At 39.8% G+C, this 26,148-nt stretch overlaps 1 protein-coding gene across 4 annotated transcripts in view; it reads left to right on the top strand.

Annotated features, from left to right (window-relative positions):
* Positions 1-26,148, top strand: part of ARHGAP15 (Rho GTPase activating protein 15) — a 491,953-nt gene that overhangs the window by 84,469 nt on the left and 381,336 nt on the right. For all 4 annotated transcript variants that reach the window (XM_075933317.1, XM_075933318.1, XM_025191035.2 and 1 more), the window contains 2 exons: positions 1,299-1,386; positions 18,710-18,799. In XM_075933317.1, coding sequence (XP_075789432.1) covers positions 1,299-1,386; positions 18,710-18,799 — 178 coding nt within the window. The remainder of the gene's footprint in view (positions 1-1,298; positions 1,387-18,709; positions 18,800-26,148) is intronic.

The raw sequence follows: 26,148 nt of genomic DNA on the forward strand, positions 1-26,148 counted from the left end.
ATCCACAGTCTTGACGACAAGCACCAGGAGCAGGCTGCTGACCTAGAGAAGTGCCAGACCCAGCTGGATCCAGCGTGTGCAGGACACAGAAGGAGGCTGAGCTGTTCTGTCTTCCCCTCCTGCCCGCAATCTCAGTGCCTCTTCAGGAAAATGGCAGGTGACAGTTGGGTGTTCTGTCACTTGAGGGCAGGGGTAAACCATTTGCAGAACTGCAGGCAGGTGGTCTTCTACATGCAGAGGTTCTGGAGCCACTTCTGATTGTCCAATCACTGCATGTGATCCCACTAGGGAACTGGTCTCCCTCCACCAGAAGTGGTGTTTGACGGTGTCCAAGGGGTTTAAGGGCATTTGCAGCACTGGAGAACCAGGGCCTGTGTGAAGGGGTCCTCTTGTTTGGGCAGGTCATCATCTTGCTGGAGCAGCATGTGGGCAGTCTGGATGAACTGCACCATGAAGCACAGCACAAGACCTGTGAGCATGGTATTGCTTTGCATCAGGTCCAGCTCTGTGCTGTGGCATCCACAAGGGCAATCAAAACATACTGCATTAGTTTGGTGTTCCATGAGGGGGTAGGCAGTGGAGTATGGGCATGTGAGACATTGCCATAGAGAGGTGCTCCTGAGAGCACATGTCTCAGCTTTCCTGACCAGGCAGCCTCCCTCCCAGTGTCCTTCCCGGAGTGCTTCCAGGGGCTCTAAGTCCAAGGCAGGCTCCAATCAGTGTCGACGCGCTATTTCAAAATAATTCTAAGCTACCGATGCTCCCCCGTAGTGTGGACACGGTATTTTGACTTTGTTATTTTGGAAGTTATTATTTTGATTTTACTTATTTTGAAATTATTGCCTAGTGTAGACATGTCCTTAAATACTAATTGTCAAATGGTGCCTAATCATATAACCCCTGATGCAGTAAAATATTTAAGCACATGTGAACTTTTAGCATGTGAATAGCACCATTGATTTCAACTAGGCTATTCCTTTGGTTAACGTTGTGCATGTGCTTAAGTGCTTTGATGGCTAGGAGCCATGCTGGACTTTAAATGAGAATTAAAGGGATTGAGCCTCCAAACCCATTGGACCGAAGTCAGACATGGCGTAAACAGATGCAACTCCGTTAACATCAACAAAAGTGCACTGGTTGACAGTGTGTGAATTTGTACCATTTTCATTTCTAAAAAAATATTAGCATCTATGTAAACAAATATAGAGTGTTATGATACAGTAAGTTAATTCAGTCTTTCTCAACAAAGATAGCTCTTACTTAATTCATCCATTAATGAATTTATTTGCTTTTTTAAGGAAAAACTGGTCAACTTCTTGGATTGTTCTTGCTGGTGGGAAAATAGAATTCTACAAAGAATCCAAACAACCAGCACTGGCCAACCTGGTAGGCAATTATCTATCTTATTGTGCTCATCTTTTCATAAGTAGAAAGTTTGACATAATTTTAAAACACATAAATCAGACTAAGTAGCAAACCATTAAACATCTGAGAACAGCTGTAAGAAAATGACTCAATACGCTTTTAATCAGGTGGAGAGTCAAGGAAGGAATACAACTGAGCATGTCTTTTATAAAGAGGTGCATTTTGAGAATAATTACAAAGTGAGACGGATGGTAAGTGACTATGCGGTAATGTGAAGGTAACACTTTAAATTAAGGTGCCATTTACAAATGCTTTATTCTTATTTATGAAATGATCACTAAATGCAACTACTTCCTCAAATAATGTATTATAAAGAATGTTATAAAATGCATTAGTAATAAATGCTTAACAGATGATGCGATGAGAATCTGTTGCAAAGGATATTATCAGATGTAAATTGTATTAAACCATGTGTGTACATCTTTAATACATGAATTTCAGTTGTTATCCAGCATGCTATAAAGTGGCTTATGCATTAATAAATAATAATTAACTATTTATAACTGGCACCTTAATAAAGGGTGTTACCAAAGGGGAAAACACTGTAAGTTAGCAAAGTGATTTTTTATCATACTATAGATGTGACACCTACCCTATCCAACTAACCTTCCAGAACATTTCTTATGACTCTTTCTAATATGGGTAATGCAATTTCTGTAGTGGTAGTTACTACAAAGTGAAATTTGCAGTACCTTTTTATTGTGCCCCAAGGAGAGGCCACTGATCTTAATTTTCAGCGATGTGACAATTACATTGCACAAGTAATGGCGGTATGTATCCCTTCAGTACTAGTGGAGTCTGAGCCTACAGACCTTCCTATTGTGAAAGGTTCCCAAGGCATGATCAAACCTGCCATACCATGTTGAAATGATGAGTGACCAAGAAGGTGCATTCTTTGGCAGGAGTCACAAACAATAAACTAATTTGTATGTGGCAGGTGATGAAAAGGGATTTTTTTTTAAGTTGTATGCTCTTAAACCACCAATATTGTTTACCATAACCTCTTACTTAATGGATACCCTTCCCTGGCCAGCCTTGTCTACATATGCAAAGGGGGTTTTGTTTAAAAAAAATAGTAAAAAGAAAGGGAACACCTGGCTCATTTTGATCATTTCAATAGCTTTTTATACTGAAATGCCTGGATGTTTCAGAAGCTAAGCAGATGATCATTATGCCTATATTAAAATTTATTAGGAATACTGTGCATAGGATCATGTTGTGTTATAAGATAGAAAATTATATTGGCTTAATTAAAGTGATTTGTTTTTAAAAACTCTTTTGTTAGCATGTGTTTTGGGGCTGTCATCTGAGACCTGCACCTGTTAGATAACTGTCCACATCAATCCCAGAATTGGCACCAACTGATACCTTTGATGGGAGTCTCTACAGAGTGGTCAAAGATTAAATGGGTTGTTGTCTCACATCTGCAGATTATCCCTCCATGTCACAGTTACAACTCCCTGTGCTGAACTAGATAGAGGTTGTCAGCCTGATGACTTTCACAAGCAATACAATAGAGCCCCCAAGGTAAATCCAGATTTAAAGTGGTACTGGTGAAGCATCCTCTCTGAGAAACTTTGCCCCTGATGATGCCACCACAACTCCATATACATTTGCTAACTCAGAGCCTCCCTATATTGGCTGTGTCATTATGCACAGACAGAAACTTGAGCCCTTTAGGGAGAATAAGAGATACATCTTTGTTTCACCTCAATCTCATCTGTTGTTGGGATGATCCCTTACCCGGATGATTTTGATTCTACCAAGAGATACAGGCTATGGGATAAGTCTCTTCCATTATGTCTACTATCTGCCATTTTTTTCTCCCATGGAGATACTGGCACTTCCAGTTGAACCAGATCTGTCCTTTTTTGACATCTGGAGACTCTGAGATACTGGAGGAATTGTCATCCCTGCCTCTAAGAAAGATCCATCCAGGCAGGAGATTGAAAATCTACTGATACCAACCTGCACCCAGAATCTGCCCTTGGGACTGACTATACTTATACCTTGGTGATCTCCACAACCTACCTTCAAATTGGCCTTACTGGGAATCATGAGACCCATAGATATGATTCCCCAGGTCAGTGTGATCTAATATGGAATCATTCTACCCCATGGAAGAATGAAAAGAGTGTCATAAAGAGGAGGAAGAAAACTTGTTCATCTTGGCCTCTGAGGATAGAACAAGAAGCAATGGGCTTAAACTGCAGCAAGAGAGGTTTAGGTTGGACATTAGGAAAAAGTTCCTAACTGTCAGGTTAGTCAAACACTGGGATAAATTGCCCAGGGAGGTTGTGGCATCTCTATCTCTGGAGATATTTAAGAGTAGGTTAGAGAAATGTCTATCAGGGATGGTCTAGACAGTATTTGGTCCTGCCATGAGGGCAGGGGACTGGACTCGATGACCTCTCGAGGTCCCTTCCAGTCCTAGTATTCTTTGATTCTACGATACCCCTCTCCTCTAAGATAGCACCAAAGCATCCTTCTGATCCAAGAGTAGAAAGACTGTGAGCTGGATCAGGCATTTCAACTGGTACTACAAGACTATCTTTCTTGTCTCTGAATGAAGCAGTTGCCCCAGCTGTGCCATCCATTCTGCATGATAACAAGCAACTTCAAGAGCAGCCACACAGTGGAGTTTCTATTTGCCCATTCTCCACCAAACTTGCTAGTTTTGTTAGTCTTTAAGGTGCCACTTGACTCCTTGTTATTTTTGGTGATACAGACTAACACAGTTACCTCTCTGAAACCTGTCATTGATAGAGAAGTAGATATCACAGAGGACAAACAATAAAGAAGTATAGATTTCACAGTCCCATCTATTGAATAAGTGATTCCTTGCCAGATTAAAGGCTGTCGAACAAACTTTTCTTTCAGGATCTTCATATCTGTTGCTTTATAAGGTAATGGTGGGTCCTATTAGAATCGTAGAATCCTAGAACTTGAAGGGACCTCAAGAGGTCATCAAGTCTGATCCCCTGCCCTCACTGCAGGACAAAGCACTGTCTAGATCATCTCTGATAGGTATCTGTCTAACCTGATCTGAAATATTCACAACACCCCTAGACAATTTATTTCAGTGTTTAACCACCCTAACAGTTAGGAAGTTTTTCTTAATGTTAAACCTAAACCTCCCTTGCTGCAATTTAAACCCATTGTTTCTTGATCTATCCTCAGAGGCCAAGGAGAACATTTTTTTCTCCCTCCTCCTTGTAATACCTTTTTAGATACTTGAAAACTGCTATGACCGCTCTCAGCCTTCTCTTTTCTAAACTAAACTTTTCTAAATAAGCCCACTTCTTTAAATTTTTCCTCATACGTCATATTTTTGTTGCTCTTCTCTGAACCTTCTCCAATTTCTTCACATCTTTTTTGAACTGTGGTGCCCAGAACTGGACACAATACTGCAACTGAGGACTAATCAGCACAGAGTAGAGCGGAAGAATGACTACCTTATGTCTTGCTCACAACACTCCCGAAAGATTAATGTTTGCTTTTTTTTGCAACAGTGTCACATTGTTGACTCATGTTTAACTTGTCCACTGTGACCTCTAAATACCTTTCAGTAGTACTCCTTCCTAAACAATCACTTCCCATTAAGAATTTGTGAAACTGATTGTTCCTTCCTGAAGAAAATTTCTCCTTATTAAACTTCATCCTGTTTACCTCAGACCATTTCTCTAGTTTGTCCAGATCATTTTGAATTTTGAACCTATCCTCCAAAGCACTTGCAGCCCCTTCCAGGTTGGTATCATCTGCAAACTTAATAAACATATTCTCTGTGTCATCATCTAAATCATTGATGAAAATATTGAACAGAACTGGTCCCAAAACGGACCCCTGTGCAATTCCACTTGTTATGCCCTTCCAGGATGACTGTGAACAGGTAATAACTACTCTCTGAGAATGATTATCCAGCCAGCTAGACACCCACCTTATAGTAGCCTATTAGGGCAGAAGCATCTCTGTAATATTGCATGGTTTTGATACAGAAAGTGGCTTCAGACTTCACAACAGGAAGCTTGGGAGTTGTGAATTACTGATGTCATCTACACCTAGTCTTCACACACACTACCTTTTGGTGGCCTTCTAGCACTCCTTTCATACATTTGGCATATGATAAGGTCCATTCTTTCTCTGGACCAATTCAGTGTTTTTAGTCTCAATCTAAAATTCTGTATTGTTATAATGACATCAATAGTAACATCCTGGGAAAAGAACACGTTGTTCACAGTGCTCAGTATCAAAGATTTGTACTTTCACATGGATAATGACTTTGTCCACAGAAGATTCCCTTAGTGTTATGGTGGACCCTGACAACTATCAATAAAGGTGCCTCTATTTGGTCTAGCAATTGTACTCACTACTAGAATCTGAGTATGAGTTACCCTCATTGTCTTTAAATAGGCCAGGCAATTCTAGTTACCAAAACTCCAGTGAATGGCATCCCATCTGCCAATTACTATCTTGTCCATTCTGAATCTCTTGATTCTGCAGTATGAGCCAAGAACCACAACCATGAGGCACTTCATCTTATAGCTTGGTATTTGGAATATTCCTGATATAAAGCTCTGAAAACCATTCTTAATAGTACAAAGGATTCCTTTAGAAGAAATTGCCTTAGCCAAATGGGAACATTTCCTTATCTGGGTTCAGCAAAAGCATATGTCTCCAGAAGTAGCAGATGTTACTGATGTTTTAGACTTCTTACTCTCAAGACAACAGGTCTTTCCCTTATCTTACTACTCATGCTTCTGGTGGCAATCAGAAGGGATGTGTCTAGACTGGCAAGTTTTTCCGCAAAAGCACGTGCTTTTGCGGAAAAACTTGCCAGCTGTCTACACTGGCCGCTTGAATTTCCGCAAGAACACTGACGATCTCATGTACGATTGTCAGTGTTCTTGCAGAAATACTATGCTGCTCTCATTCGGGCAAAATCCCTCTTGCACAAATGCTTTTGTACAAGAGGGCCAGTGTAGACAACACGGTATTGTTTTGCGCAAAAAAGCCCCAATGGCGAAAATGGCAATTGGGGCTTTCTTGTGCAAAACTGCATCTACATTGGCACAGACGCTTTTCTGTAAAAAGTGCTTTTGGGGAAAAGCATCCGTGCCAATCTAGACGCTCTTTTCCGCAAATGCTTTTAACGGAAAATCTTTTCCATTAAAAGCTTTTGCAAAAAATCATGCCAGTCTAGACGTAGCCAAGGTGTCTTCCACCACTGGGTGATTAATCAATCTTTATATACAAAGTAATATACTCCAGATTCTGGATCAAAGCCTTTTTACCAGTAAAGGAACATACTTCTCCCTGGAACCTTAACGTACTACTTTTGGCACTCACTCATTTGTTAAACTGCTAACTACATGTTCCAGATCTCAGCCATCAATGAAAATTACCTTCCTTGTCACCATCACTTCACCCAGAAGGGCAGGTGAATTTGGGGCACTAGTGGCTGATCCACCATACACAATATTCCTTAAGGGAAAAAGTGTGGCTACAAATATATCTGAAATTATCACCTATTATAGTATTTATATATCATATAAACCTTCCTCCCCCCCCCCAAATGCTTCTACTTAGAATAAAAGGCTACATTCCCTCGATTTAAGGTGATCATTGCATTTTACCTGCAGAGAATGAAATGATCAGAAAGCCATCTAAACTGTTGGCTGCCATAGCAGAACAAGTCTGAAGTCAAGTGACAGCCTCTCAGAGGATCTGTAAGTTGATCTCTGGCTGAATCCTGCTCTATCAATTGACAAAGCTCCCTTCCACACACGGGTAAGGGCACAACAGGCCGCAGTGGCATCAATTCATTGACATTTTCAAGACAGCTACATAGAGTTGCATCCACACATTCATGAGAGATTATGCCTGGTTCCAATAATCCTCTGCTGACACATCCTTTGGGGCAGAGTTCTGCTTGTCAGACACCTATAGTGGAATACATATAGGGAACCAGGATTTGAAGAAAGGAAAGCTCATAGACTCATAGACTCATAGACTCCAAGGTCAGAAGGGACCATTATGATCATCTAGTCTGATCCCTTGCACAGTGCAGGCCACAAAATCTCACCCACCCCTCCTAGAATAATCCTCTCACCTATATCTCAGATATTGAAGCCTTCAAATACTTTGAAGACCCCAAGATGCAGAGATCCTCTAGCTGTGATCTGTACCCCATGCTACAGAGGAAGGCGAAAAACTTCCAGGGCCTCTGCCAATCTACCCTGGAGGAAAATTCCTTCCCGACCCCAAATATGGCAATCAGCTAAACCCTGAGCATGTGGGCAAGACTCATCAGCCAGACACCCAGAAAGTTCTCTATAGTAACTCCTATCATCCCTCCATTGACCTATTTCCCACTGATAATGAATGGTCAATTAGATACCAAGATCCTGTTATCTCATCAAACCATCCCCTTCATAAACCCATCTAGTTTAATCTTGAAACCAGATAGATCTTTTGCCCCCACTACTTCCCTTGGAAGGCCGTTCCAGAACTTCACTCCTCTAATGGTTAGAAACCTTCATCTAATCTCAAGTCTAAACTTCCTACTAGCCAGCTTATATCCATTTGTTCTTGTGTCCACATTGGTATTAAACTTAAATAATTCCTCTCCCTCCCTGGTATTTATCCCTCTAATATATTTAAAAAGTGCAATCATGTCCCCCCTCAGCCTTCTTTTGGTTAAAGTAAACAAGCCAAGCTCCTTGAGTTTCCTTTCATAAGACAGGTTTTCCATTCCTCGGATCATCCTAGTGGCCCTTCTTTGTACCTGTTCCAGTTTGAATTCATCCTTCTTAAACATGGGAGACCAGAACTGCAATAAATTAAGTAACTGTTACTTTCAGATGTGTGGTTCCTAACTGTATTCTGCTACCTGCCCATGTCTCCCTCTGTTTTGGATAATATATTTGAATTCATGATAGAGAAGGAACTGAACAGATGATTGGTCTACCATATCCTTTATGTTCTTGAAATAAAGAATGAAGAGAGCAGATGCATGTACTCAGACCAATGAACACGGCTTGCAAGAACTCTCTGCTCTCAGAAGCATGGAGTACAAGTGTTCCACAGTGGAATACAGATAGAGACCACACATTTCAAAGAACTCACCATATAAAGGAATCCAATGCATCAGGGAAGGGCAGACAAATAAACAGTGGAAATTTTTTAAAGTGCTTCTACACAAATGCTAGGAGTCTGACTAATAAGATGGGTGAACTAGAGTACCTCATATTAAAGGAGGAGATTGACATAATAGGCATCACTGAAACCTGGTGGAATGAGGAAAATCTGCGGGACACAATCATACCGGGATATAATCGGAAGGATAGAGCAGGCCGTGTGGGTGGTGGAGTGGCACTGTATGTGAAAGATAACATAGAATCAAATGAAATGCAAATATTAAATGAATCAACATGTTCAATAGAATCACTATGGATAGTAATTCCATGCTACATTAATAAGAATTTAGCAGTTGGGATATATTATCAACCACCTCACCATGACAGTGATACTGACATTGCAATGCTAAGGGAGATTAGAGAGGCTACCAAAATAAAGAACTCTATAATAATGGGGGATTTTAATTATCCCCATATTGACTGGGTACATGTCACCTCAGGCAGAGAAGCAGAGATAAAATTTCTCAATGGCTTAAATGACTGCTTCTTGGATCAGCTGGTACAGGAACCCACAAGGGGAGAGGCAATTCTCGATTTAGTCCTGAATGGCGCACAGAATCCGGTCCAGGAGATAAATATTCCAGAACCACTTGGGAATAGTGACCATAATATAATAACATTTAACATTCCTGTGGTGGGAAGAACACCTCAGAAGTCCAGCACTCTGGCATTTAATTTCAAAAAGGGGAATTATACAAAAATGAGGAGGTTAGTTAAACGGAAATTAAAAGGCACAGTGACTAGAGCCAAATCCCTGCAAGGTGCGTGGAAACTTTTTAAAGACACCATAAAAGAGGCCCAAATTAAAAAACACAGTAAGAGACCTAAAAAAGAGTCATTGTGGCTTAACCAACATGTAAAAGAAGCAGTGAGGGACAAAAAGGCATCTTTCAAGAAGTTGAAGTCTAATCCTAGTGAGATAAATAGAAAGGAACATAAAAACTGTCAAATCAAATGTAAACATGTAATAAGAAAAGCAAAAAAAGATTTTGAGGAGCAGCTAGACAAAAACTCAAAAAACAATAGCAAAATGTTTTTTAAGTACATTAGAAGCCGGAAGCCTGCTAAAAAACCAGTGGTCCCCTAGACAATCAACATACAAAAGGAGCAATCAAGGACGATAAAACCATTGTGGAGAAACTAAATGATTTCTTTGCTTCAGTCTTCATGGCTGAGGACGTTAGGGAGATTCCCAAATCTGCACCGTCCTTTGTGGGTGATGAATCTAAGGAACTGTCCTGGATTGAAGTGTCATTAGAGGAGGTTTTGGATCAAAAATAGAAAAACTTAACGTTAACAAATCACCGGAACCAGATGGCATTCATCCAAAGGTTCTAAAAGAACTCAAATGGGAAATGGCAGAACTATTATCTGTGGTGTGTAACCTATCCTTTAAATCAGCTTCCGTACCTAATGACTGGAAGATAGCTAACGTGACACCAATATTGAAAAAGGGCTCTAGAGGTGATCCTGGCAAATACAGACTGGTAAGTCTAACTTCAGTACCAGGCAAATTAGTCGAAACAATAGTAAAGAATAAAATTGTCAGGCACATAGAAGAACATAATTTGTTCAGTGGCGGTCAAAAAGGCAAATAGGATGTTAAGATTTATTAAGAAAGGGATAGAAAATAATCAACAGAATATTTTACTGCCCTTGTATAAAACTATGGTACGCCCACATCTTGAATACTTTGTACAGATATGGTCTCCTCAGCTCAAAAAAGATATTTTGGTCTTGGAAAGGGTTCAGAAAAGGGTAACTACAATGATTAGAGGCTTGGAACGGGTGCCATATGAAGAGAGGCTAAAGCAACTGGGACTTTTCAGTTTAGAAAAAAAGAGACTGAGGGGGGATATGATAGAGGTATATAAAATCATGAGTGGTGTGGAGAGAGTGAATAAAGAAAAAATATTTATTAGTTTCCGTAATAGAAGAACTAGAGGACACCAAATGAAATTCATGGGTAGCAGGTTTAAAACTAATAAAAGAAAGTTCTTCTTCACCCAGCGCATAGTCAACCTGGAACTCCTTACCAAAGGAGGCTGTGAAGGCTAGGACCATAACAGAGTTTAAAGAGAAGCTAGATAATTTCATGGGGTTTGTCTACACTACCACCCTAGTTCGAACTAGGAGTACTAAGTGGAACGAGGAGTAACGGTAGTTCGGAATAGGAAGCCTAACCCGAACTACCTAGTCCGTGCCGCGTGTAGCCACGGGGCATGGAGTCCGCACTAGAGGACATTTAAAAATGGCGGCGCACGGCAAGATGCAAATGAAGCCCGGGAAATTCAAATCCCGGGCTTCATTTGCAACTCCGGTTGCCTACATTACCACCCTAGTTCGAACTAGGGTGGTAGTGTAGACATACCCATGGAGTTTAGGTCCATAAAAGGCTATTAGCCAGGGGATAGAAATGGTGTTCCTGGCCTCTGTTTATGAGAGTCTGGAGATGGATGGCACAAGACAAATCGCTTGATCATTGTTTTCGGTCCATCCGCTCTGGGGCACCTGGCACTGGCCACTGTCAGCAGACAGGCTACTGGGCTAGATGGACCTTTGGTCTGACCCAGTACAGCCATTCTTATGTTCGTAAGATAAGTAACTTCTCTTTTCCACTGATTGGAATTCATACAGTATTGCCCACAATTGAGGATGCTCAGCTACTTTCAGGAAGGACTCCCACAACTTATAGATTCAGGCCCCAAACACTTATTCTTGCACCCATTCTACTAAAAAGCAAAACTTCCATTGAATTAATTTGTACTGGATCCGGCCTGAAATTTCAAATATGACAGAAAATTTATCTTTGGGTTTACCAGCTATTTAAATTACACCTAGTAGTGGTGGATTTCATGAATGTCACGAGCTGCTCGAGTTCACTCCTGGCACAGCTTAGGCAGGGAAAGAAACTGTGCTTGTATGCTACCATTTCGTCTTCCATGATCTAATGCCTCCCAGGGTGCTGAGGCCAGACCTAGTAACATGTAAAGGCCCCACCCGCCTCATTCTCTGCCTATCCACAGGCTTGTGCTCGGATGGAGAACCATTCCACCAGATGAGGTTTGTTAGAATGTATTATGTATACTCCAGCACCACCTTCTCCAAGCCCCATCACATCTCCTCCAGGCCCTCAGGAGGCTTCCTTTCTCTCTGCATGCCAGTGGACTTAGAGACTTGAGTAAAAGCAACATATCTTAGTTCATGTCAGCTCAAGATTCCCCCACACTGGCAGAATTTCCATCAACTCCTGTTGGGGTAGTTTAGTGAGTGGTATGAAGGAACTTTATCAAAGAATGAAGATCTGATCCAAATCTAAAGCTAACTCAGTTTAAATGAGAAATAAGTACATCATATGCATGTTCAGGGTCAGTGAAATAATATTCTCATTCTTATATTTTTATCTCTCTTACCTTTTTAAATAAAAGGTCACATTTGGCAGAGTAACCAATATGGGCCCATGCTTAAACTGAGAAACCTTTTACCGTAACTTTCCAGATCCTGGCCCTATCATCTCCTTTCTGTTTGCTGGCCTTCCTCATTTTGTCATATCTCATGTTAGGACAAATAGCCTGCACATTTCAACACATGTTCCCTCTGACCTGACCATAGCCCTATTGTCCTCTCACTTAGATTAAGCTTCCTCTCCCATAAATGTCTTTTAGGTGGTGAGGCTATGAAAGCAGGAACTAAATTACAGACATGAATTAATGTTGCTCTATGTTTGGCTGTTTTGGGGACAAAACAAAAGTGTGCTAGACTTTGGCTTTTAGGAAATTAATCTGAAATTTCAGTAATAAATCACAATTTTGGAATGCAGATTGAGCTTTCTTTTTTGCCATTCTGTCAAATATTTTCATAAAACATGAAGAGTCAACGGCTTTCACTGCTAATTATGTCATCATCCAACCTGTCAAACCCAAATTTAATACATTAGAGAAGTTCTTGCTCAAATTACATAAATCCAGGCAAGCTGGTTCTATCTGATGCATCTAATGCAATGTTTGTGTTTTAAACCCATTCACCCTGCTATAATTTTGATAGCTAAAAAGGAATCATACAAGAAAGTTTGCTAAGAATCATTTGTTTACTGTTACTGTTATTTTTCAAATATTGTTTATTTCGGCAAAGGGGGAACTCAACCATTAATTAAATAATGCAATAAAGCCAACGTTCATTCATTCTTGTATGAATTTAATAACATAGCAATTTTATTTATAACAGGAAAATGATGTGATTTAACAAAAAGATAAATACTGTGTTGGATTATAAGGTTATTAATTCATTAATTCTTGAGTACTGTATATAAAGTTAAAATTTAAAATAACGATGAATCATTATAAAAAGAACAATACTTTACTGTATAGCCACTTAGGCAACATGGGGGAGAGGTGGAAGGGGAATTAAATCACATACATATATTCCTTCTCTTATTGCTGAAGAGTAATATTTTTTGGCAATTTAAAATATATTTTCCATAGTTTTTAATAATATTCTAATTCACAGAATTAATTATACCTATATTCATACATTTTAACTGGGTTATTCCTTGTTTTAGTATCCCTATGATAGACATAGAATCTGATCCCAGTTAAGCCGATAATAAAATTGTTGACTTCAACAAGAGATGTATTGGGTTCACAGTTCTTTTCAGGACTGTGATGGCAAGTGGCCCCAGTGCTGGATTTACACACAAGGGGCTCGTCTACACTGGCCCCTTTTCCGGAAGGGGCATGTAAATTTCAGCTATCGTAGTAGGGAAATCCGCGGGGGATTTAAATATCCCCTGCGGCATTTAAATAAAAATGTCCGCCGCTTTTTTCCGGCTTTTAAAAAAGCCGGAAAAGAGCGTCTACACTGGCCCCGATCCTCCGGAAAAAGCGCCCTTTTCCGGAGGCTCTTATTCCTACTTCAAAGTGTGTCTATACTGGCAAGTTTTTCCACAAAATCATCTGATTTTGTGGAAAAACTTGCCAGCTGTCTACACTGGCCGCTTGAATTTCCGGAAAAGCACTGACGATCTCATGTAAGATCGTCAGTGCTTTTCCAGAAATACTATGCTGCTCCCGTTTGGGCAAAAGTCTTTTTCCAAAAGACTTTTGCACAAAAGGGCCAGTGTAAACAGCACAGTAGTGTTTTCTGCAAAAAAGCCCCGATCGCGAAAATGGCGAGCGGGGTTTTTTTGTGGCACCCTATCATTCTAGGCGTGCTTTGCCGAAAATGCTTTTAATGGAAAACTTTTCCATTAAAAGCATTTTCGGAAAATCATGCCAGTCTAGATGTAGCCAAGCTGAATAAACTTCCTTCTAGGGACTCAGATTACAGGGGTCTCTAAATACAAAAAAATACTAAATGTCATGTTTTGATAATGCTAAGGAGCTTCTTAAACTTGACATACCTTAGGGCCTCAGTATGTCTTAATCCAGCCCTGTGTGTCCCCATTATTAGTATTATTTAGGAAAAAAAATTAGTATAAAACATAGAAGGAAAGATTGAGAGATATGTGTTTTAAAAACTGTTAAAATATTAATAAACATATAAAGGAAATGCAATGATTTCATAAATTTATATCCTAGTTTGATTGTTTCTTATAAAAAATTTGTTTCAGATCACTTTATAAAAGTCACAAAATCTGTTTTACGTTTTTTGTATTTTAAATTGATTACATGATCAAAATGGATCATAGCTCCATAATCTATTTTCTGCTTATCTTAGGAAGTCTAGAATTCCCTAAATAAAATTCTGTTTCCAAATACAGTATTTGTAATTTTTACTGAGAAAGATGAGTGCAGTTTATTTGAAGAGTTTATTGAGCTGAGGATATTTAGCACATGCACAGGAAGATTTCATTGTAACAGACACTTATATCAATTCACAGCATAAGCCCCACCAGCAACATTGATATAACATACTTGGTCTGACTGAAAAGCATAAGGCAAGGACATTAAATATTGGGTCCTCTCATGGTAGACTTAATTCACTCATTTACAAGATGTGTGTGTTATGCCTACAATTAAGAATCGAACTGTGGATCGCACACCACATAAGACAACATGAGGCCATATTGTACTTTCATACATATTCATGTGTAACCAACCCATACACTTACTGCGTGTGATTCACTGACCCATGTAGTGACATTTAGACCATTTGTAACTGTAGAGGCTCATGCACTAAGCCCCAAAGGTCCCAGGTTTGGTTCTGCCTGTGGGCCTTACACATGGACTTCATGTACATTTAAATAGGGCCACATGTGCATACTAGACATCCATTTTTAGTAATCATAATATCTAGCTCTAAAATAGTGTATTTCATCCAGAAAATTCAAAGCATTAATCAGAGGAGGTCAGTATCATTGTCTCCATTTTACAGATAGGGAAATGGAGGGAGAAATTAAGTTACTTTTCCATGTTTACCCATCAAGCAAGAGGTAAGGCTGGAAATAGAACCAAAGTTTTATTTATTGCCGTCCATTACACTACTCTGCTTCCCCTTACTTAGGAACCATTAGAATTGCAACATTACAAGAAAGTTATGATTGAATGTAAATGTACTGGCTTTTGTAGGCTTAAAGCAAGTTTAAAGCTCATACCCCAGCAGCTATAATTCTTACTTTTCATTCCAGGAAATTTCCTATCTCTGATTATAAATTATGAAAAAAATCTGACTTTTTGGATCTGCAGTAATGACCCCTACATTTAAAGACACTAAATTCATTCCTCATATGAGAATATTTTCCAGTTCAAATGATGGCTAGTAAAGAGTCATGTATCGGAAGCAGAAGACTAACTTTCTTTCAAATATCTTTTCCCAAGCCTGCCACCTGTCCCACATATATGAGAAGGGGACAAGAGAATCTATCACTCCTTATTCATTGCTTATTTCAAAGCTGAAATTGAATAAACACCAGAATTCAACATGATAAAGAATAAACAGCCTCTTTGTACATAGATTGCTTAGAGGCTTCCAAACTATATTACCATGCACTTTTTCATAACATCCTAGAAATTTAAAGATGCAAAAGACTTAAGGTCAACCACTCCATCTCCCTGCTGAAGCAGGATTGTTCCCTGAATTTTTCATTCTTTTAAATGTCTCAAACAATGTGGCTTCTATCATTGCTTCCCTGAAGAGACTATTTGATAACCTAATACATCAGCAGAAGAAAGATAATAGACTTAAAAAAAAAGAGTTTAACAGACTTAGAGAACTGGTAGATAAGGTCCCATAGGAAGAAAATCTAAAAGGGAAAAAGAATTCTGAGAGTTTTCAAGGGTACACTATTAAAGGCACAATTGCAAGCTATGCCAATGTGAGGGAAAGATAGGCAATAATAGTAAAAGGCCAATATGGCTACTTAGCAAAGTCTTTAATCTGAAAATTAAAAAGTGCAAATATAGATTAATTGCTAAGGAGTACAAAAGAATAGCACAAGCATATAGGAAAGTCAGAAAGGCTAATGCACAATATGAGCTACGCTAGTAAGGGACATAAATGTCAGTAAGAAGAGGGTTTTTAATACATAAGGAGGAAAAGAAAGACAAAGGAAAGTGTAAGTCCTCAACTTCATGGGAAAAGGGAGTTAATAAGTAGTGACATCAGGATAGCTCAGGTGCCTACTGCCTATTTTGCTTCGGTCTTCACTAATGAGCTTAACTATAACTAGCTACTCAACCCAATATTAACAACACTGAGGGTATGTCTACACTACAGAGGTTTTTTTTAAGAAAAATGGCTGTTCTTCAGAAAAAACGTCTGTTTTTCAGAAAAAAGTCAAGTAAGTTCACACTGCAATCACGTTTTTTTTTTTTAAAGAAAATTGAAATAACAGAGGGGATTTTCTGACATTGGTAAACCTCTTTCTATGAGGAAGAAGCCTTTTTCCAAAAGAGCTCTTTTGGAAAAAAGCATGCATGGACAGGGAAGAAGGAGGTCTTTTGAAAGAAGAAGAAAGAGGAAAAAATGCAGGTGCTCTAGTGTCCACTCCATCCATAGTAATCACAGCTTAAATGTGAGATAGCATCCATTCAGTGTGGATGCTTCTTTCAAAAAAGCAGATCACTTTTTTGATGAGCTTTGGCAATGTGCAGGCACTATTTCAGGGTATGGCTACACTAGCCACCCTAGTTCGAACTAGGGTGGCTAATGTAGTCATTCGAACTTGTAAATGAAGCCCGGGATTTAAATATCCTGGGCTTCATTTGCATGTTCCTGGGCACTGCCATTTTTAAATGCCTGGTAGTTCGAACTACCTGCCCACGGCTACACGCGGCTCAGGCTAGGTAGTTCGAATTAACACTCTTAATTCGAACTACCGTTACTCCTCATTGAAGATCTCTTCTGGAAAAGCTTCTTCTGAAAGAAGCCTGCAATCTAGACATAGCCTGAGGATAGAACGCAAGCCAACTAGGGAAAGAACAAATTATTGAACAGTTAGCTAATTTAAATGTATTTAATTTGCAGGGCCTGATGACATTAATCTGAGCAGGCTTAAGGAACTAGCTGAAGTAATTATGAAACCTTAAGCAATTATGTTTGATAACTCTAGAAGGAAGGGTGAGGACCCAGAGTACCGAAAAAGGGCAGACATAGTAGCGATTTTTTTAAAAGGGGTGACAAAAAAGATGAATTGCAGAGCAGCCGGCTTTACTTCAATACCTAGAAAAATATAGGAACAAATTAAACAATGATTTTGAAGCATGTGGAGGATAATAGGGTTACAAAGAAAAGACATCATGGATTTGTTAAAAAAAAAAAAGTCAAACCAACCCAACCTAATTGTCTTATTTGACAGGTCTGTTAGCCTAATGGATAAGAGGGAAGCAATAAGAATGATAATTGTTGATTTTAGTAAGGTTTTGTCACAGTTGCACATGACTAGTTCTCAATTTGTGTATCTTTTTTTCTGGAAGAACTGTGTAATCTAGACACAGCCACAGTAGTAGTATGGTTTGGCAAATGAGGAGTATAACTCCAGTCCTGAAAAGCACTAGGTTCTATGACTGCAAACCATTTGACTAGGATTTTTCACTATGCTTGTCTCAGCACAACACATCCCTATTTTTTTTTTTTTTTTTTTTTTTAGCAAATTCAAAACAATCCTTGGAGATGTGTGTTTTTAAGCCATTGTTAACAACATCAGGGAAATTTTAGTGAGTATCCTGTGCAGCCCAATAGTGTGATTGTACTGGAATCACCACAATGCCTGCTGCTATTTAGTTTTATTTACAACTGATAGCACCCTTAAAGTTAAGGTGGTTTAAAATGGCAATATGGCTTAGTGGATAGAACACTGGAATGGAATTCAGGAAAGACGAGTCTTGTTCCCATTTCTATCTCTTCCCATATCTGTGCATCTGTTTCTCTGAAAAGTCAAGATGATGTTGCCTTCTTTGTGAAGTGCTTTGAGATCCACTGATGGTAAACTAGTATTAAAAAATGAGGGACAGAAACAATGAGTCAAAGTGACCATTAAGATCACTCAGTTATTACTCTGCTCAAATGCAGGAGGAACTGTATGGAATTTTTAAAAAAAAATTGTAGTCTTGATATGTAGTGGCGTATAAGGTGTTGAACACTCATGAGAGTGTACTTAGTGCACCTCCAGCCCTTTGACTTTGTGTTATTTATGGATGTGGGCATCTCATGAGATTGAGACACCACATCTTCCCCCTCCCTAACTTGCTCAACTTACTGTGGAGCTGAGGTACTCATTCTTCTACAGTCTCATTTCTTTCCACGTGTATCAATCAGAACTAATGATTAATCTATTCTACACAAGCATTTTTCAGGTTCAGCAAGAAAGCATTAAATCTCTAATAATTTTATTTTTAATTAGGAAATAGCTTAATGAAACATCACATGTGTGTGCAGATGTACACACATGTAATTCCCATTGAGATCTCTGAAAAAAGGACTACATGCTATAGTAACAGGGAAGAGGGAGCTGTGATAGGCCCTACAGCATAGTGCTAGCAGCAATACTACAATTATCTGCTAGTTGAAATTGATCCACTCTCTTTCTCTCTGGTAACAGTCCCCATTTCTGTACACTCAATTTTAACTTCACATTTAATTTTCATTTGCAGAAAGCAGGGTATAAACCAGAATGGGTGGATTTGTGTGGAGCTCATATTGAATGGACTAAAGAGAAATCTAGTAGAAAGAATGTCTTTCAGGTAAGAAACTATTTGTTCATTCCATTCTCCCTTTAAGGTGAAGAGCTAGGTTTCATTTCCTTGTTTAGATATTTTAGTAACTACAGCTTCCTTTAATACAACACTTGCTTCTTAAACAAATTTAAAATCATAACATTTTATCCAGATTCAGTTTACTATTTTTTCTAGGCTAAAGAGCCCTGATGATTGACTCTACTAAAAACACTTGAAAACCTGTTGATGTATTGATTAATGTTCTATATTCAATTTGTTTTTAAAACTTAGCAGGTAATTGCTTTGGGTTTAAGCCCAGAATCCTTCACCTAAAGAACTTCCATAAACAGAACTTTCTCAAATTGCTTACTTAAGCTCTGATCCAACTGAGAGTGGTTAAGCTGTTTATTTTTATTTCTGCTCATGGCTGCAGTGACCGAGGTTCATTCCTGAGTGGGAAGGGCTGGAAGAAGAAGAACTTTGCATCCATTAGAGCCAATTCAGAAGTTTATATGTTTCTCATATGCTAATCATTTTATTTGATGGAAAACAATGTTGCTTAATTTTTTTCATCAATATGCCATTTCACTGAATGGCATGATAAATGCTTTTCAATGACAAGAAAGGCATTATTCTAGGGTTGAAATTCTAGGTTCTGGATGCTAAAAAAAAAGGTTATTATAACTGTTCCACTGTAGGGACCCAGTCCAACACCCATTGAAATAAACAGAAATGCTTTTTTTGATGTCATGGGAGCTGAATCGAGCGCTATAACGATATTTTTTCCATCCAAGTTTTTGGAATTTTACATAGGGCTTCAGAAGGGAGAATTTAACAGTGAGAAGTGTCCTTTCTTCAGTTGTTATTTATAAACAAATTTATTTTAGTAATTCAAGGAGTATACTTCTAATTCATGCCTTGGTTTACAGTAAAGTAAAGTTTATACTGTGTGACTTTGATAAATATGGTGGTCAATTAACAGTAGCTTTACAAAGGAGATGCCTCTATATTTACGTAGTGAAAGGGTAAAATTGTGTTTAATATTTTATTTCATCAACTTGATCACAACTTGAAATGCAGATCTCATCTACACAGAACAGGCACTCAAGACTTTTTTTTTGCAATACTCTCCTATTTGGTGGAAGAACAAGTGGAGAGATGAGCAAGGAGTAGTACAAGAGAAATGTAACACAAATTATTTCAGACCTCACAATAAGGCCTGAACTTTGGGTAAAGTTTAAGGTCTTATCATCCCCAAACCTATTCACGCTTCCTTGTTCTCCCGCTTAGAGGGTCATTGTCCCTTCATTCATCTCCCCTGGATCTCTCGGTCCTGCTCCCCATGCCAGCCATGAAGAGCTGTTTGTGCTGCGGAAGGTGCATCTTAGCATTTATATTTTCTGCCAGATGGAGTAAGAAACGGGCATGTTACTTAGCCAGGCTGCACGTGGCATCACTAGCAATGATTGAATTGCTTCCAAGTTAGGAGCAGGTGTGGATTCCATGTGGGAGAGAAGCTTAGTATGCTGTGTTAAGACCTTGGAGGACTGGATTATATTGGAATTTAGGTCTTTACAACAGTGTTTGAGTTCCAAAGCAGTGATGCTTCCATAAGTCAGCTTCAATGAGCTTTACTAGATTAGAAAACATCTCAAGGGATGAGCCTTTCTGCTCCTAGTCCTGCTCTATAGGCAAGACCCCTTTTTTAGAGCTAGCATAGTAGGCTTCTATGCCATCTATCCTACAGCTACTAGGATGATGGAATATAAAGTGGGGATATAACATGGCTGGCATGTGCTAAGATCAAGATTTCTTCAGATGATTCAAATTCTCTTAGGGACTGTTGCCAGCTTGCAGGTGTTAGTGCAGTCACCAGGCAGCTTTTGCTTGCAACTCTGACTGGGTAGAACAAGGAATCAGGTATTGTAACTCGCTTCCTAAAATGGGATTCGTTCCCCACCTACCAGCTCTGGGTGGAATAGATCATTTGGACCCATTTTATCTAAATGTGTAAGCAGAATATTTCTGAAGGCACCTATAGGATATAAGACCACTGGAAGTTGGTAGGACATGTGCACCTCAGACCCTTACAGGCTTTTGCAACTATCCTCTTAATATCTGAGGGTATGTCTACACTACAGCACTAATTCGAACTAACTTAATTTGAATTAGTTAATTCGAACTAAGCTAATTCGAACTAGTGCATCCAGACCTAAAAACTAGTTCAAATTAGTGTTTTGCTAATTCGAACTAGCATGTCCACATTGAGTGGACCCTGAACCGAGGTTAAGGATGGCCGGAAGCAGTGCCGGCAGGGCATCAGGTTAGGACTTGGAGCATGGAGCTGCTGTCTCAGGCTAGTTGAGGGCTGTGCTTCAAGGGACCCGACCCCCACCCCGGACAGACAGTTCTCAGGGGTTCCCCGCTTGCTTGTCTAACTCGATGAGGGACAGCAAAGCAGTCCTGGCTTGGAGTGCCCTGAATACCCACACTCAGCACATCACAGCACTCGGCCCTCAGCCCGGCTGCACTTGCCGCAGGCTGCCATCCGGTGGGGGGTCAATCGGGGGGCTGCAGGAGAGCTTCCACCCCGAGGAGCCCACAGAGCCACACCAGTCCTCCCCATCGGGGGCTCGTACCCCATTCCTCCCTTACCTCCTTCCACTTACACCTCCCTAGCCCCCATTCCTGATGTACAAAAGAAAGGACCTGTGTGTTCAAAAATAGAAACTCTCTTTATTGAACAAAACTTGGGGAGACTGGGAAAAGGAGGTGGGAGGGGGGAAGAGGCAACTAAAATGATCAGGGGTTTGGAACAAGTCCCATATGAAGAGAGGCTAAAGAGACTGGGACTTCAGCTTAGAAAAGAGGAGACTGAGGGAGGATATGATAGAGGTCTATAAAAGCATGAGTGGTGTGGAGAGGGTGCATAAAGAAAAGTTCTTCATTAGTTCCCATAATAGAAGGACTAGAGGACACCAAATGAAATGAATGGGTAGCAGGCTTCAAACTAATAAAAGAAAGTTCTTCTTCACAAAGCAAATAGTCAACCTGTGGAGCTCCTTGGTGCAGGAGGCTGTGAAGGCTAGAACTAGAACAGAGTTTAAAGAGAAGTTAGATAAATTCATGGAGGTTGTGTCCATGGAGTGGTATTAGCCAGGGGGTAGAAATGGTGTCCCTGGCCTCTGTTTGTGGAAGGCTGGAGATGGATGGCACGAGACAAATGGCTTGGTCATTGTCTTCGGTCCATCCCCTCCAGGTACCTACTGTTGGCCGCTGTCAGCAGACAGGCTACTGGGCTAGATAGACCTTTGGTATGACCCAGTACGGCCATTCTTATGTTTTTATGTTCTAAGATCAGGGCTCAGGTTCGGGGTCTCACTCGACCACCTTGATTTTCATGCAAACCTGCTCCTGGGTGGCCAGGCTGGCAGCTATCCTGCCCTAGACGGCCACTTTCCTGTGTCTAGGATGGAGGTCGTGGACGTTGGAGGCTTCCCCCCAAACCTTGATGAGGTCCACGATGTCCGCACTAGACCAGGCAGGTGCCCACCTCTTGCGGTCACAGGCAGGCTCCCGGGAGCTGCCAGCCTGGTCTTGGGAAGAGGCGGAGGGCTGGGGGGCAGCGGGTGGCTGGCTCGTGCTGTGCCAGGTGTAGGGTCTGCTGGCTGGGTGCTGGCAGGCTTGCACCTGGCACGGGCACCGTAGCCAGACTGTGCCCCTTTAAAGGCTCCGGGGCCAGTAAGGGGTCAGACGAGTTTCCCTGGTGGTTCCCAGAGTGGCCACCAGGGCAAGCTGGGGAGGGCTAGCCTCCCACTAGTTCGAATTAAGTGGCTATGCAGCCCTTAATCTGAACTACTTAATTTGAACTAGGCGTTAATCCTCGTAGAATGAGGTTTACGTAGTTCGAATTAAGCGCTCCGCTAGTTCGAATGAAGTTCGAACTAGCGGTTTGTATGTGTAGTACCTATCAAAGTTAATTCGAACTAACGTCTGTTAGTTCGAATTAACTTTGTAGTGTAGACATACCCTGACAGTGTTTTATAAAATTTGACTTTCTGAGGCTTGACAATTCATGGACACAGTGTATTGGTAGGGTGAACAACTCCACTTTGCTCTCATTCTTTAGTTCTATCTCCCTAGAAATGCCAAGCTTTGCAAACCTTACACATCAGAAGAGCTAATAGAGACCACTGAAATATTTGTATCAGCATAGAGAAAATAAGTACTCTTTAATGGTTTCAGAATAACAACTAAATGGGAGAGAAATTAGAGATTAGAGATGGCAAGAGTTGTTTGTACCAACAATGGTGACATTTCAACTGACAGGACTGGTGCTAGATGGGTAGAAAGAGTAGAAAGGGGGAGTAAAGAAAGAGTCCAAGACAGAAGGTGGTGTATACTTGTTGCTGAATACTTCAGAAACACTCTTCATGTTTTATTCATTTAAAATATAGAGCCACCCTTTGAATCTACTTATTCATCGTTCTGTTGGAATGAAAAGAATCTGAAAGGATTTTCTGGAAAACTAAATCTAGACGGTTTGCACTACTATTTGATTACCTACATTAGATGGCCTATTTTGAAATTATCATAATAAATATGATTGCATGTACAAAAGCACAGCAACAAAGCATGGTTGGTGGGTTTTTGTTTCATTACATAGTGAACAATAAAGCATTCATTCTTGACTAAAACAGAGCAATGTTGGTTTCTGCTCACGTATTCTATCATAACTGGCTAAAAAATTCTGAGTTTGATTTACCCTGGATGCTCGGTCTAAGACCAAGCATTATAGTTCACAAACAGAAAATGACTACAGGCAGTCCCTGGGTTACATGGATCAGACTTACATCAGTTCCCTACTTACAAATGGGGTGAGGCAACACCCCCCCCCCCCAGCAGACCAGGGAGACGCGGAGCGGCTTTTCTCAGCAGACACCTCAGCTTGAGAATAAAGGACTGAGGGAAGTGAGGTGTGGGAGAATAAAACTGAGCTCTGGAGAAATGTTTGGCTAGAGTTTCCCCTACAATATGTACCAGTTCCGTCTTACATACAAATTCAACTTAAGAACAAACCTACAGTCCCTATCTTGTATGTAACCCAGGGATTGCCTGTAGTGAGATTTTTCTGTTGAAGAAAATCATACACCCAAAGTTGCAGGAAATATGGAATTTGAATTCTGACTAGGAAAAGTAAATGTACACCACAAAGAGAAATTATACATAATTAATTAATATGGAACTTATTAACTGGGCAGAAAAATATATAACCTTACAGCAAATGAAATTTAGGCAGGAAGCTTTGGGATTGGATTCTGATCTTGTGCACATTTACTCCACTATTTTTAACTGAGTTATTCCTTTTCTAAACTAAGGTAAGTCTGAACAGAACAAGGCCTAAGAAATCTTAAAATGCGTGCACATTATCTATTTTTATGAATTTTAAACTCCTTCTTTCATCAACTAGTGTACAGCAGTGTTCTGCAGCATAACTTACCTTTATTTGGTTGGTTGATTGATGATATGGCAGCAGTAAAAAGAAGTAGTTTGGAGCAGTTTCAACAAAATCTGAGCAAACAGAGCAATTTGCAGTGAGATACTGAACTGATCTCCATGACTAACTCATGTGTTGCACTAGGTCTTCATCAGAGATGTGGTGAATAAAAGAAGGTTTATGTTCAAATCACATGCTTTAAACATTTCGGCTAAGTGCTAGTTTGCTCTTTGGTGTTTAGCCTGAAATTTAAAGCACAGAGGATTAAAAGGATTACAACATAATCTTAAATAATCCTAAGTGTCATTTACAGAGAGATGGTTGTAATAACTAAATAAAACCATTTTAAGAGATAGCAGTACAGTCAATCAGCAACTGGAACAGAAAAATACCTCGCTCACCATGTCATTCTCCTCTCTCCCCTTTACTTAGTTTAATTTTGCATTGGATAGGTACATCTTGATATGAGCTATAGCTGAAGTAAATAACAACATGATGCTTTGCAGCCTGCACTAATATAGTGAGCGATTGAGGCATTAGTAACTAGATCAGTGGAAAAATGTTCTTGATGCTCAATGTTGTGTGCTTGCGGAGAACTTTTCAAAATAAGGTTTATCCATTTCACTCATGCTTTTCCCACTCACATTTATCTCAAACCTCCCTGCATGCATTTAATATTGTGGCAAAATGTTTAGGAGGAAGTTGTGGTGTTCATTTGACCTTACAGTACTTGTGGCTCCACAATGTTAATACAAAATCCTGCAGCTTTGGAATAATTACTTTTAGTAGTGTTTCTTGTTGGTTGATTACAAAAAAAAAATCAGTATTAAAAAAGTCGCTATGCAGCATATGCATGAATTAATAAGCAACTTCATTCCCCTAATAGCTTCATTCATTTCACAAACACAGACATTATTTTATTTCATTGGTGTTTCTATTCATTTCCCAAATTCACTTGTTTATAAAGGTTTTGTTACATAAATTACAGAGACGGATGCTCAGGCTTTTGCCACAGTCTTAATGTGATATTGACTTCAATGTCAAAAGATTGCAGCTATGTCAGTTTGCTTATATTAATAAAATTCTAAAGTATAAAGCTTAAAAAACAAGGTGAGAAATGTGAAAAATACTAGAAAGCTCTGTATTTTGACTACGAATATACTTGGACCTAAACCTAATGTAACAGAGATTTCCTACAGCTAGTAAGCATATAACATGTCTGATTCTGATCTCAGTTATACTGGTATAAATCCAGAATAACTCTGTTATCTTCAGTGGAAAGTCTCATGGGGTAGCCATGTTAGTCTATATCTGCAAAAATAACAAGGAATCCTGTAGCACCTTAGAGACTAATGAAGTTATTGGGGCATAAGTTTTCATGGATAAAACCCAATTAATCTGATGAAGTGGGTTTTACCCATGAAAGCTTATGCTGTTAGTCTGTAAGGGTGTATCTAGACTACAGGGTTTTGTCGACAAAAGCAGACTTTTGTCGACAAAACTATACATGCGTCCACACTGCCTTTGAGTTATGTTGCCATAACGTCGACAGAACTCAGCAGTTTTGTCGATGTATGTAAACCTCATTCTACGAGGAATAATGCCTTTTATCGACAGAGTTCTGTCGATAGAAGGCATTATTGCATCTACACTGTCCTTTGCGTCCACACTGTTATGTCGACAAAGCGGCTTGCTTTGTCGACAGAACTGGATGTAGTCTAGATGCTCTTTGTCGACAGAAGCTTTGTCGACAGTGTCTGTCGACAAAACTTCTGTCGACAAAACCCTGTAGTCTAGACATACCCATAGGGTACATCTACACAGCAGTGTTGTTTCGGGAATAATTGACATTATTCCAAAATAAATAAGAGCACTTCTA

This window comes from Pelodiscus sinensis, chromosome 7 (genome assembly GCF_049634645.1).
Source record: "Pelodiscus sinensis isolate JC-2024 chromosome 7, ASM4963464v1, whole genome shotgun sequence".
Classification (NCBI taxonomy): Eukaryota; Metazoa; Chordata; order Testudines; family Trionychidae; genus Pelodiscus; species Pelodiscus sinensis.